At 48.7% G+C, this 14283-nt stretch overlaps 1 protein-coding gene and 1 long non-coding RNA gene across 2 annotated transcripts in view; one reads left to right on the plus strand and one right to left on the minus strand.

Moving 5' to 3' along the window:
• LOC137467924 (hydrocephalus-inducing protein homolog) overlaps window positions 1-5016 on the minus strand; it is a 62259-nt gene extending 57243 nt beyond the window's left edge. The window contains exons 1-3 of the mRNA XM_068179334.1: window positions 4924-5016; window positions 2819-2938; window positions 801-935 (exon numbers count right to left, since the gene is read on the minus strand). Coding sequence (XP_068035435.1) covers window positions 801-935; window positions 2819-2938; window positions 4924-5001 — 333 coding nt within the window. The 5' untranslated portion in view covers window positions 5002-5016. The remainder of the gene's footprint in view (window positions 1-800; window positions 936-2818; window positions 2939-4923) is intronic.
• Window positions 5017-8218: 3202 nt separating this feature from the next.
• Window positions 8219-9458, plus strand: LOC137467917 (uncharacterized). Its single transcript, XR_010995661.1, has 2 exons — window positions 8219-8266; window positions 9100-9458. It is a non-coding gene; the product is annotated as an uncharacterized lncRNA (long non-coding RNA).
• The last annotated feature ends 4825 nt before the right edge of the window (window positions 9459-14283 follow it).

Here is a 14283-nt window from a genome sequence, read left to right on the forward strand (position 1 = left end):
CCTTCTCCTCTCTCTCCCTACACGTCTGCTGAGGCACTTAGCAAGTAAAGAGCCAAAATCACTAAAGAGCTGAATTCACCAAAGAGCTGATCTCACTTAAGAGCTGAGCTGCTTGCTAAGATTGCCCGTGGCTGGGAGCTTGCCTGAGGGACCTGGACAGGTTGTGCTTATCAGCCCAGTACTATCCGGGACACCTACGGCAGCTGGGGTCAGATGGACCCCAGGAACCCCAGGCCATAAGACCCTGCAGCTCACAAACCTCCTGCTGATTTAAGGGCACCTAGAGCCCAGTGTGCCTGTGCCATCACATCACAGCACATCTTCTGCCCTGGCCCTGCAGCTGTATCATGGTCAGTTGTGCTCTGGGACAGCACAGCTGCAAGGCTGGAGAACACACAATGTGAAAAAGCATCATCTTTGCTCCAGCCCAGGGTGAGGCAGAGAAGCTGTTGCCAGTCAGGAAGAAGGAAAGCTCTCTGACCTCTTAATTCCTCTGGTATTTTCCATAATAATTAAGCTCCTTTCACTGTACCTAGAGATGGCTGAGTATCTTGTCAACACCCCCTTGTCATTTTCATACTGCTCCCTGTGCATCTTCCCTTGGGAATGCTCAGGAATGTGCAGGGAGGGCAAGCAGAGCCTGTCAGGCCTGGGTGCAGCGCACATGCCAAGGTGTGACTGGCGGCAGGCTGCCTGCCCACAGCCTGGAGCCAAGCTCACAGCATGGAATGGGCTGTACCCAGGGAGCAGGGAACAGTGGCTTTGGAGATATTTCTGTGTTTGGGCTCCTCCAGTCTCACCTTGTTCTCATCAGGGGTGAAGCGGATGCGCACAGGGACAGACGTTTCTGGTGGCACGACACGGTACGCATTGTTGGAGCACGCGAGCTGGAAATAAGGTGAGCTCTCCATGGAGACCTTCACCACCTGAGGAATCTGCAGGAAAGACATGAAATGATGATTTTGCCACTTGTGGAAACAGGACGAGAGGAGACCTGTCTGTGACCTGGTGACATCCCTCCTTGACCCCTTTCCAAAGCACTTTCAGCTGTGGAGGCACAGGCACATAATTCACAAGGGTGAACTTGAATCCCTTCTGTCTGGGTCCAGCATTTTGGCCAGCATTGGGGCAGTAGGGCAGTGCCTGGTGGGAAGGAAGGGCCAAGCAGGTCAGCATCAGCAGGATGGAGACAGAGCACCTGAACCAAGTCATCTGCATATTCAACAAGGCCAAAAAACCTGCTGGCTTCTGCCAGCACACAGCCATTCCAGAGGGGGAATGTGCTACCTGAAAGCAAACCAGCACATTATCCTGGGGGAAGGAAGAAAATCGCTTCTAGCAGACCAGGTTTGGGTAGGGCAGTTCTGGGGATACGGACAGGCAGACAGACCAGCAAGAGAGGAGACCAAACACTGTGGCCTTACTGGGAATAAAAGCAAACAAAGGAACACAGCAAGACAATCCCTAAAACAGGGAGATGACAAAGAGAATTTAAATGGGCAGTAAAGCAGCAAGGAAGAATCATAAAACCATGAGAGCAATCAGCTTGCCAAAAGTGACAGAAACACAGACAGGCTGTGCCTATCGACTACGGGCTTTGAAGGCACTTTCTGCCTGGATAAACATGACCAGCACTGACTCACAGTGTGGTTCCAGTATTAAAAGCCAATCTTGGCTCTCCAGCAGTTCTTGCTGCCTGTGCAGGCAAGCTGGGCTGCTGGGCATTCCTGCCTGCAGCCAGCAGGCCAGGTTCTGCCCTCTGGGATACACAGACACAGCAAACATGCATTTTCTAGCACACAGATATCAACCCCTGAGCACCAAAATGCTCTCCAGAAGTCTAAACCAGATGCTTTTGACTGGTTCTGCCCTCTGGGATACACAGACACAGCAAACATGCGTTTTCCAGCACACAGATATCAACCCCTGAGCACCAAAATGCTCTCCAAAAGTCAAAACCACATTATTTTGATTCCCTCCTGTCTCTTCCCACCAGCCCACTCTTGGCACAAGTCTCATTTGAGAAAATGTTTCCCTGACTGAAATTCAATTGGTCTCAGTTTTCCTCTTTACAGTGGAACACAACTGCTGACATTTTTCAACTTTTTCCCTCTCAACTCTCTTGGCAAACGGCAAAACAATCCCAATTTCTTCAAGTGAACATGAAAACCTCCAGGAGCACATGGCTTTGGATGTGCTGTGGTTCTCCAAAGGAAAAGCAGAGCACCATGTTGCTTTTGGAAAACCTGAGCAGAGCTGGATGAAGTTTAGCAGGAGCCTGAAGTGGCACCTAAAGGCCTCCTGATGCTTCTGCTACATCAGCCCGATTCCAGAGCTGTTTCGGAACACATTTCCTGCAGTGCCAAAGCCATTAATAATAAGGGATTCCAGCATAAAGTGGAGAAGGCTCAGCCCCTGAGCTTTGACTGTGAGCTGCACAAAGGGAGACAAACAGGCTGAGAGAAGCAGAGATTCCTACCAATTTTAGGAGCCAAGATTACCCAAGGAGACACAGGATGCGGTACAGACTCAAGGCAAAGCATGAGAGCAGGTAAGAACTGTACAGTTCTCAACATTCCTATCAATCCAGAGCTTTCGAGAGAAGGAAACTCCTTTGAGATAGATACCATCAACGCATGGCCAAAATCAGGGGACAATTCCCAGCACCAGAAGATTTCCAGCATCTTGCAGAACAAAGGTGCTGAGACATTTTCTTCTGCATGTGCTGCAGCAGATAACTTGCTTTGCTGTACACTATGGGAATCACACCACTCTCCTCTTCCAGCACAGTGTTAAAGCTTCACGTCCCAGCACTTACCTTGTCCTTATTAATGAGAGACAGCACCATTTCAGAGACCTCATGGACGACGAAGTTCTGAAATACCACCTCTGGTGAGGAAATCTGAAACAAGTTCTGCTTCAGGGGAGCTGATGGCAGCTGGAGAGGAAAGAGAGAGCAGGGAGAGGTTCAGCTGCTGGGAGGAAGGTTCATGAAGGTCAATTTTACACTGATCCCCAGTGAAGTACAGACTCTGGGTGAGCACATCTGCCAGCCCACACTGGGCAAACAGTAGCTCACCTACCTCTGCTCTGAGCTGACCAAGAGCTGCTGGGCCACACAGAGTAGGTTCAAGGCAAGCTGCTCTTTTGGCATGTATTTCTCCAGGTTTCCTTCTCCAGAATGCCAGGCAGAAATTACCTTAAGCACAGCCCTGTGCCCATGTGGTCACAGAGCTCTGGGGCACTCATGAAGTAAGAAAAACCCATGGATTTACAAGAGACTCCATGGGAAGCAATTCTGGGATGTCCTTTACTCTGAGACAGGGAAACCCAAGGCCCACACAACTACAAATATCTTTTTTGCTCTAGAACTTGGACATCAGAAGAAGAGAACAGTACTAGAGGAGGTGTGAGAGATGAGGTGATATTTTCCTAAAGCCAAAAGGTTATCAAGCAAAAGAATGGAATTTGCTGATTCTATGTGTTGTTTGTAGATTGGATTTGTTCAGGTTGGTTTGCTGGGTGTCGCAGTGAGGAGGATGGGGTTGAAGACCTCACCAAAAGGAAGTAGGATGAGAGGGGAGGGGACAGAAAAGTTGGTGGTCAGTAGAGAATGGAGGCTCCTGAGTACCCATCCAATGGGAAAGGGGACAGGGACTGCCCCAGCTGGGTTTAGAGGGGATAAAAAAGATTGCCATTTTCTCCGAGGGTGTGTTTGCTTGTCTCCAGGGGGAGGTACACACGCCCAGCTCAGCTGAATCATTACTAATAAACAGTTTTCTTTTACTTCAATGATTTTGTCCCCTTTACTTGTACTTAAAAGATAGTGCATTTCAAACAGAGGGAAAGGCAAGAATAAAAAGACAAATGAGGTGAATGCTGAATGAGGATAAGGTTCAGCGGTTTTCTCAGCAACTTGGGTAAAAGTAGAGTTGGTATGTCCTTTTTCCATGTGCTTTAAATGGGTGCTTTCTGGTAATTATTGCTATCTTATTTAATACCATTATAGATGCACATCTAGAATGACACAACAATGGCAAATGTTTCTGGAGCAGAGGCATTGCTTTGAGAAAACTCTCCCCTGCTTTGTCTGCCTTCTCCCGCCACACTGCTGTCACTCCAGAGACACAAGCAGTTCTCCTGTGTGACTTCACGGGAGGCAGAGTCTGCTGATGGGAGTGGCTGCAGCACCCTGTCCCTTAGCTGTGCCCTTCTCTGAGGTGTTCCCAATGCACCTCTCCAGGCCAATCCTTAACCAGCGTGTTACATGTCTCTTGCTGCCAATTTCCTGCTCAACAGCCCACCTCAGTCACCTAACCATTTGGACTGTGCTTTATACTGAGCCAGACCTGCCAGAAAAGCAGCTTTAAACACACCTCTATGTAGGCACTGATCCAGATAAAGCACATCCATTCCCCTCTGCCCAGAGCGAGTCCCCTGTACATCTGGCAGCCTGCAAAATCTAACACCCCGTCAGGGTCCAACACATTGTTCCAACCCAGAGCATAAATGCAATTTGTTTTGTAAAATCTGAAGCAATTACTGCAGGTCCTTGGCCTTCAAAGGCCAACGCTGCCACTCTGGAGGGAATCCTGTGACCCCAAGCATTTCATGGTGACCACACCAAAGCAAGAGGTGGCTATTTCAGTAGGAGAATGGCAAATGGCAATTTTGTGCCTTTGTGTCCCCAGCCTTCCTCCCATGAGCAATGGCAGCTACACTCTAGCACACCCCAGCAGCTTCAGCAGAGGTTATTTGTGTTGGTTAGCGCAGACCAGGACTCCCAGTCCACCACTCCCAGCAGTTTGCAATGACAACAGGACCTGGACACGGAGGTATTTTGCTGAAGGCAAGCCTGTCACAAGCACACACCCTCCTCAAACTTCACATTAAACAGAAAGGAAAAGAGCAGGAAAAGGCTACCTTTCGATGAGGCCCACTCATGTCTAGAAATGCGCCAATTCTGGGCAGAACACTCCCCCCAGTGCTGGCCTTCGTCATGCTGACAAACTTCTCCCTCAGGAACTTCGAGGGAAGCAGCTGAAAGGCAAAAATACACCAGCTAGAGCCTCAGAGATACCCTTGTTCAGAAAGGCTTTTCTTGAACAAGTGGCACTGGTGAATAATTTGTGCTCACAGCCACTAGGACAGTCCTGGAAGTTTCCTGCTGAAATACTTAGCATCAGTAAATTAATAATACAAAGTGGAATACACATATTCCAATCACATGGCTCTGTCCCATTAGCTTCTTCATGACCTGAAGTGACATGTGTGGGGATTTCTGCTCTTTGGGCATTTGTTTCCTCTTTAGTTTCATTGGATTGAAGCAGTGACCTTTCCAGAGAGTGGGGAGGAGCTCTCAGAACTCCCCTAACTCCATCCCTGCACAACACTCAGAACTCACAGCAAGGAGGTAACACTGCTGGATGAGTCCAAGAGAAGCAAGAAAGGAACACTGTACCAAGAGTGAGGTGCACAGGAAGGTGTCCAAATTTTAGTTCTCTCTGTTAATTAGTATTTGTTTTCTCTGTCTGGGCTCACAGGCCCCTCTACAGAAGAAAACAGAGGGTCTCCTTGACAGAGCCTCAGCAGTGGGGCATCTTCAGTCAAGTGAGCTCCAGACACCAAGGGACCTTTGTGGCCCTGACTCCAGTGCTGTCTGCAGGGCTGGATCTGTGCCCACACAGGAGATGAGAGAGAACAGCTGGCTTGGAAGCTCTTCCAGCTGGGACCAGCCGTGTCTCTCAAGGCTTTGGGCAGAGTTTGAGCTTTCCCCCCCTTCTCCCCACCCATGCCCAGGTGCCCAAGGGCAGGTTGGTCAGAGCTGCACAGGTGAGTGCCCAGCCTGACAGGAGGAATTGCTGTGGCAAAGGGAAAGGGACAGAACACACGCTCAGGGCTTCAGCTGCACATTGGTTTCTCTTGGCTCCAGTGGCACAGCCAGGCAGGATGCTGGACTGTCCCTGAAACATCACACATTGTTCCCTACGGCACCAGGACAGCCCCCACCAACAGGAGCAGGGCACAAAGAGGTGGGGAGGGGGTCTGCAGCTTCACAGGCTGCTGACAACAGGGGCAGGGAGAGGAGGGACACGAGGGGAGTTTCCAGCCTTAACACAGCCCCAGTGGGTACTCACAGTAAAAGATTTCAGCATTTCCCGGGACAAAAGACGAGGTGACGGTGTCTTTCTTGGCAATCCAGAAGCCATTTTCAAGGCAGGAGGTGACGGTGTCTTTCTTGGCAATCCAGAAGCCATTTTCAAGGCAGGATGTCACAGATGAGTGACAATGCCTCAACAAAACTGGAAGGAGCATCAATGGAACTCTGAAAATCCAGAACCCAAGTCATGGCAGATTCAAGGGATATACTGGTGCTAAAAATTTTATCTGATTTGAAAGTAGCTGAGTGCTTGTTTGGCGTAAGTACCTAGTATTGTTAGGCCTCTAGTTGGACTATATTTGAACTATATAGCTATGTTGTGCAATTCAAAGATGCATCATACTGAAACCTGGAGCTAAAAAGCTGAATATTAATAATAGTTAGAACAGACAAAGCTGTAGCTTAAATATTACTTAAAAATAGCTCGAGTGGACCTCCTCTTCTTTAGGCTAAACAACCCCTGCTCTCTCAGCTGCTCCTCACAGGACTTGTGAGAGACTGGAATGTTATGGCTAATGGCTTAAATATCATTATGAAGGACTTTTTGCCCATTGTGACAAAACTGCATAAAGAAGCTGCAACCACTGAAGCCCACCCCTCCCTGAAAACACCTCCTGACTGGAACTTGGGACTGTGAGTTAAGCCACCTAAGGGGACTTGAGACAAGATAAAGGTGACACTATTGTCCTCTTATCACGGGTCTAGGGAGAAGCAAACAAGGCTAAGGGAGAAAAATGTATCCACAATAAAGCCAAAACCAGCAGCTGTCCTGAAAATCAGCTCTGTCTGCCTGCAGGCTGGGGAAGTCATAGCCACAGACTCGTCTGCTGAGGCCAGGTTTGCACACAAACCTCCCATCAACAGAGGGGAAGGAGGAAATTTTGGGGGTGCGGCGTAACCTCTGGTAAGAGGCAGTGGACACCCATCCTCCCTCACACAAACTGGCTCAGCTCTCAAACCCCCACCCCCAGAAGGCCACATCCAGGGCACATTCCCATGAGGGGCAGCTGAGGGGCTGTCATAACCCATCAAAGACCTCCAAAGTGCCCCCAGACCCATCCCTGAGGCCTTGCACCAGATGGCTGCATGGCATGCCACGTAACACAACAGACCTGAAAATCCACAACCCAGTTCAAGGCAGACTCCAAGGATATACTGGCGCTCAAGATTTTACATTATTTGAAATTAGCAAGAGACAAAGTCCAACTTGCCCCACCCCAGGGAGGTACCTGGGCAGTCTCACCTTGCCCAAATCTGCATTGATCCATTGGGGTCTTAAGTCTTGCGAGACCTCACCACAGAGAAGACCAGAAGAGGATTTCATGGTTTCCAGTGGGATCCACGCAATGGTGATACTTTCTACTTAATGTGTCACTCTCTTTCTCTCCCTCTCCCAACTGCCTTCTCTATTTCTCTCTCTTTCTTCCTCACATTTACTGTTACATAAAATCTAGACTATTGACTTTGGCATATGGTCTCGTTTGCACCTTAATTCAGGGGCATCTCCCTAATCATTTTAATAACCAAATCATAACAGCCCACTGAAACTTGAACAGAACTCATTCACCTTTAAGCAGTTTAAGTAATCGCTATAGGAAAAGAAATGCATAAAGTAGTAGACTTAGGAAATTTTGCATTTCTTCAGTGAAAAAAACCCACAATCAGTAAACCATATATGGTTCATCCACTCAGCTGTATATGCCACTGAACTGCTGTAGCAGAAGACTGGCATTATCACATCCTGTATTTCCCTTTGGAATTCTCTTTCAGAGCACAATGTGACAAAACCAAAAGTACAACTTTAGTCAATCTTTACCTTCAAACGAAATTCAGGACACCCCCGCAGACACCAATGGTCTGCGAGTTCAGGACTCTCTCGCGGAGAACCAATCTCTGCGAACAATTCACTTGGCGAACCGCCGAGTGCAGCCGCCTGCACGAGCCCAGGCTGAGAACAACCAGCCAGGAGAGCGCTCTGCGGCAACTGAGGTCGCGTCGTTGCCACAGACGCTGCGGGCCCGTTCGCGGTTACCCGGCAACCGCGGCACCCGATTGTCGGGGGCGGTGACGCTGGGCGGGCCTCGGTCCCCGCTCGTTCCAGCCTTGGTGCCCCCTCGGCCGCTGGGCGGAATCCGCTCCGGGGCCCGGAACGTCACGGGCCAGACCCTCGCCCTCAGCTCCGGGCTGCTCCTTCTCAACGGGAAAAACCCAGGGTCTCAACAGTTTGTGTTCAGCGCATAGTAGAAGTGGGAATCAGCCAGCTGCAGGTCCTGGGCGCTAACATTTAGCTTCTCGTTCTTCTTAGGGACACACAGGGAGCAGAAGTGATTTCCTGGTGTAATGGTTTATCACCGAATCAGCAGCCAGGAATTAGTGCTCCAGAAGAGGGACGTTATCACATCCTGTATTTCTCTTTGGCATTCTCTTTCAGAATGCAGATGTGCTAAAAGGAAAAAACAAATCTACAATATTTATCAACCTCTATCTTCAAATGAAATGCAAGACTTTCAGTGGTATTCCCAGCATTGTAATAAAAACACACTAGAATCATAATTGTTGCAAGTTTCCTACTTGCAGTAAACTCAAGATTTCAATATTCTTTCCAAGTTTATCTGTAATATATAGGTTTATATATTCTAAAGAACTTAGGTTTGTTAAATTACTGCATACGCCTTCATGTTGCTGAGCAATAGCACAGTTTGTGTCTTCAGCAGAACTGGTTTGTCTTAGTAAAAAGACTTAGAAGTGAAAAACTTTCCGAGTTAACCAGAATTAAGAAAGTATTTTGAAAACAAAGGAGGGAAAAAAGACCAACCCTATTAGTTTATGATGTTTCTAAGTCTACTACTCTGTGCAGCCTAAGGAAGCTGTAATGGAATAAGGGAAAAGAGATCTTACAGCCATGTTATCCGTAAGTGTTATGGAAAACCTTCACAGAGAGTCCCTGCATGGCCGCTTTAAAGATCTGGTGACAGAAAAGCAACACAGGATTGAACTAAAACAGACAAATATCCAATTAAAGTCAAATTACAAGTTATTTTATTTTCAGATGGGGCCGCAGATTGTATCCTGCTCGCTATCCTGGGGGTTCAGAATGTCCTGCAGCATGGCTGAGCCATGAGACTTGTGGAGCAGAATTATGAAAAGGTGAAGCACAAACATTTCTTATGCACCTATATGGCATTACCAAGTCAATTTACATCTCTGAAGCATTCATTAGAGTCAAGAGCATATCCAACCACAAATTTACCTGGAATTTCAAAGCCTGTGTCTGTAAGAAAACACAGTTCTTTTTATACTTCAGTGGTGTAAGTAGCTTGTAAGAGCACAGGTGGTATTCAACACATACTTGAGCTAAGAGTAATAGGCATCATCGCTTTCAGGGTGCTTCCTTAAGAATCTGAGCTGTAAATTGATGACAGAGGTTAAAATCCAAACCATTCCCATGAGTCAGTAATATAATTAAGGTGTTAAGAGAATGATTCTTATTAACAAAATAATTGTTTAAAACCTAGTTATGAGTTAGTCCTGGGAGAGGAGAAAAGGAGTGAGATTCTACTTGAGTGAAAGTAGATGAACTGTGATTCAGTAGGACTTTGCAGTTTGGATACAAGGCAAGTTTAATAACATGGAGTCAAAACAAATGCCCTCTAGGGTCAAAGCAAAGCAAAACACAGTTAAGGTTCGATCCTGTTTCTGCTATCTAAATAGTTAAATTTGTATATCAAATAGCTAAACCTGCACTCAGGCCAACCAGGGGAAAAAAAGAAGGTGGTCATGAGGTCTCAGGATAGCATAGCTGGTCATTAGCTTTTTATGTAGTTTCTCCCCATTTCTCTTGGCCTTCATGAAACTTAGGTGCCAGCTGTCAGATGTGCTGCCTGTTCAGATTAGCAGTGCTTATAATATATGCAGTATAAATGACATCATTTTTTCTAAAATGCACTTTTTCCAGTTTTCTGCTTTTACTCTGTCATCTCACACACACACAGTTTAATGTATTCTTGTATGGCAAAGTTTTCCTTTGGAAATACAGTATTTTATAATAACCCTGCATTTCTAACTAACAGGTTATCATCTTTTGAAAGTGGACGTTCTGCAGAAATCAGGTAATTCCATGTTACCACTGAGGGGCACTGTCAGTAAAGAATATCCCCTGCTCTGTGTCACTGATCACAGCAAAGCTGATCCAGTTTTCCTAACGAGAGTGGCCAACTTTGCCATCAGCCAACAACTGGCACTAAGACCAAGTAATGTTACTTAGGGCATGAGCACTATAAAACACTCAGCCTCCTGCTGCTCAAGGAGCCACCAAACCATCAGCATTGCTCTGGCAGTACTGATCAAACCAAAGGCTATGAGCAGAGACATATTCCTTACAGTGAGAACTCATTTAAATTCACCAAAGACATTGTCACATTACATGAACCACGTAACCCACAAAACCCCACAGCATTGATTCTTCACAAACCCAACGTGGCAGCCCCTGAGAGCAGAGCAGCAGAGTGACATTCCGCTTTGGAGGCAGAAAGATGCTCCCTCAAACATGCCCCAAGTCCCAAACACAGAAGGCTGATGCAAGCATCACAGCAACCTATTACAAGTTCTCAAAAAATTACTTCGCTCCAGGTAGAAACTTTAAATCAGTGCTGAGTCCAGCTTAATAATGGATTCGTTTTCCTTCTCAAAGTGGAGCAAAGGCTCGAAGCAGAGTCATTGGCATCTTAATGAAGACAGCCAGCCCTGCTTTCTCTTTGGAGCTACTGATCGCCCCCATTCCTTTGCTGCTTCCGTTAGAGAGGGAGAATTGAGAGAGTTCATCTCCCTGCAGCCTTTCAGAAGTGAGAACAGACATGCATTTCATTTTCCTGCAAATCCAACCCTGCCACAACAAGGAAAAGCTTGCGAGCCTTCCTCACCTCTTTTTGTCCTACTGCCACCACCCCGCCAGCTTAAGAAAAAACAAAAGCCACCCAAACAAAAGGAAGGCCGTAAACATGAGTTCACTCTGGAGCTAATTGCATTTCAGGAGAGTTTAATTTAATACATGTTTATACAATTATACAATATAGGAAGCACAAAGGGTTTAAAACTGTATGTATACAAGGACACATCCTGACCTTACTTGATCTTTTTCATTTTTGCAACCTACACAAAATAGTATTTATAAGCCAGCCTACATTAATTAGTTGCAAATACCTCACCTCGGCTGTTGCATCACAGGGCAAGGTGGAAAGATAAGAAACTAGATTTACTTCAACAAACATCGGGCGAATGTTGCATACAAAACTCTTCTCCATCAGTTATGGAAAATAACCCAGTAACATCGCTTCAAACCTCAGAAACCACTCCTGGAGAAGTGCAGATCTGTCCATGTGTGTGCTCAGCAGCGCTAGAGCACATGGCTGGCACGGTCAGACCAGCCAGCCTCGGCGGGACTCATCCTTCGAAACCCAGGGACCAAAGCCCAGAGGGGAGAAGTGCGGGTTGTTAGTGTCCTGTGGAAACCAAACGCCACAGCAGCAGCTGAGGCCGTGAGGACGCTGCGCTGTGGAACAGGACTTGGGAGTGTCCTGGCCTATTTCAGCTCCCTCGCACCCTCCTCCCTCAGATGAGCCGTGTGTGATTTACAGCTCATTATCAGAGCTCCACTTTGAAGTCTTAGCAACCACTCCAGATCAGCCCAAATATAAAAGGGAAAGAACATACGAAAAATTTAAAATAAAAAGGGGGTGGGGGAAGGTAACAGTCTAAAGATGAAACAGCAGCTGCATTCTGTGGGAGGGCTGGGCAGTCCCGAGGGGGGAAATGGGGCACAGCTCACGGGTACCTGAGATCCGGCGGCGCGGGTGGCTCCGGGCAGACCCCAAGGCGAGGCGGGTGCCCCCTGCCGAGCGCTGCCTGGCTGAGGGCTGGGATCTGCGGGCTGAGGGGTTGGATCGCCGGGCTGAGGGATAGGATCGCCGGGCTGAGGGCTGGGATCTGCGGGCTGAGGGGTGGGATCTGCGGGCTGAGGGGTTGGATCGCCGGGCTGAGGGATAGGATCGCCGGGCTGAGGGATAGGATCGCCGGGCTGAGGGATAGGATCGCCGGGCTGAGGGCTGGGATCTGCGGGCTGAGGGGTTGGATCGCCGGGCTGAGGGATAGGATCGCCGGGCTGAGGGCTGGGATCTGCGGACTGAGGGGTTGGATCGCCGGGCTGAGGGGCAGCGGAGGCTCCGCCGGGCTGAGGGGTGGGATCGCCGGGCTGAGGGGTGGGATCTGCGGGCTGAGGGGTGGGATCGCCGGGCTGAGGGGCTGGATCGCCGGGCTGAGGGGTTGGATCGCCAGGCTGAAGGGCAGCGGAGGCTCCGCCGGGCTGAGGGGCTCGATCGCCGGACTGAGGGGTGGGATCTCGCGGAGCTGAGGGCAGCGCCCGGCCCGGCCCCTCAGGAGACGCCGCAGCCGCAGCCGCAGCCGCAGCCGCAGCCGCAGCCGCAGCCGCAGCCGCAGCCGCAGCCGCAGCCGCAGCCGCAGCCGCAGCCGCAGCCGCAGCCGCAGCGTCGCCCGAGCGCCTGAGGACTCGGGACAGCTCCGAGCCTCCCCGTCAGCCAGGCGGGGAGCACTTGGAAGTGTAGAACTGTCAGGGGTGATAGAGATCCTTAAGACCATCCAGTTCAACGTCAGCCCAGTACTGCCGCTGCAAACCCTAAACCACTAAACCATTTCCCAGTGTCAGATCCAGAGGCCTCTTTAACACCTCTAGGGATGGCAACTCCAGCACCTCCCTGGGCAACCTATTCCCAGGCCTGAACACTGGAACAGTGAATTTTTTTATTTTTTTTTCTAAATCTGACCTGAATTTCCTCTCAACGTGAGGCCACTTCCTCTGGTTCTCACTGCAGGCCCAGCAGCAGAGAGCGGCCCCACCTCACTGCACGCTCCTGTCAGGGAGTGTGAGGTCCCTCCCTCTTCTCCAGACTGTACAAAACCAGCGCCCTCAGCTCCTCCTCATGGGGCATGTTTTCTAGACCCTTCGTGAGCCTTGTTGCCCTTCTCTGGACACACTCAGCCCCTCAGTGTCCTTTTTCACGAGGGGCCCAGAGCTGGGCACAGCACTCGAGGTGTGGCCTCAGCAGTGCCCAGCACAGAGGGGCAGGCACTGCCCTGGTCCTGCTGCCCACACTGCTGCTGACACAGGCCAGGTGCCATTGGCCCCTTGCCCCCTTGGGCACACTTTGGCTCACACTGAGGCGGCTGGTGACCTGCAGGATGTGCCACTTGGCCTTGTGGAACCTCACCTCCTTGTCCTTGGCCCAGTGATGGAGTCTGTCCAAGTCTCACTGCAGAGCCTTCCCCTCCTCCAGCAGATCCACACTCCCACCCAACTGGGCATCTGCAAATTTACTGAGGGTGCTCTCAATCCCCACCTCCAGATCATCAATAAAGATGTTAACCAGGACCAGCCCCAAAACTGAGCCCTGGAGAACACCTTTCAATGCAGCTCAATTTGCCTACTCTGCAGCTGGAGGCTGCAATGCCCCCACAACAGAAAGAGCTGCCATCCTTTGGCATTGGCCACACACACAGGTGCAGGAAGAAAGCCTTTTACTAGGTTGTTATAAACGCCAATCACTTGGTTTTTAAAATTTTAAAAGTTTAATAATAATGAAATAATTATAAAAATAGTAATACAATTAGAGTAATGAAAATTTAGAGTTAGGACAATTACAAGACAATAAAAAGCAAAGAATTACGGACGTCCGGCTGCTCTCGGGCACTTAAGCCCAATAAGCATGCCTTGTGAACAAAGGAATAACCTTTAAAAGCAATAGCCTGTTGCATATTCATATATCTCATACATGATGCATAAATTCCTTGCAAATTAAGAACTTTTCTGGTTTTTGTCAACTTCTTCCCTTTAATCCTGGTGGTTCCATAAAGACGAAGAGAAGGTGGAAGAATGTTTGTCTTTTCCGATAAGGAGGCAGTAATTCTTTATGGGCCCCCATCATTGTCATCTCTGTGTGAAGAGTTTCTTCATTATCTCATCTCTTGCTTGAGCTAGTAAAAAAAACCCACATACACAGGTTCTATTTTAACTACAAAACTACATTTACCATACTATTAAAATGTTAATACAA

The sequence above is a fragment of the Anomalospiza imberbis genome, unplaced genomic scaffold (genome assembly GCF_031753505.1).
Source record: "Anomalospiza imberbis isolate Cuckoo-Finch-1a 21T00152 unplaced genomic scaffold, ASM3175350v1 scaffold_87, whole genome shotgun sequence".
Classification (NCBI taxonomy): Eukaryota; Metazoa; Chordata; class Aves; order Passeriformes; family Viduidae; genus Anomalospiza; species Anomalospiza imberbis.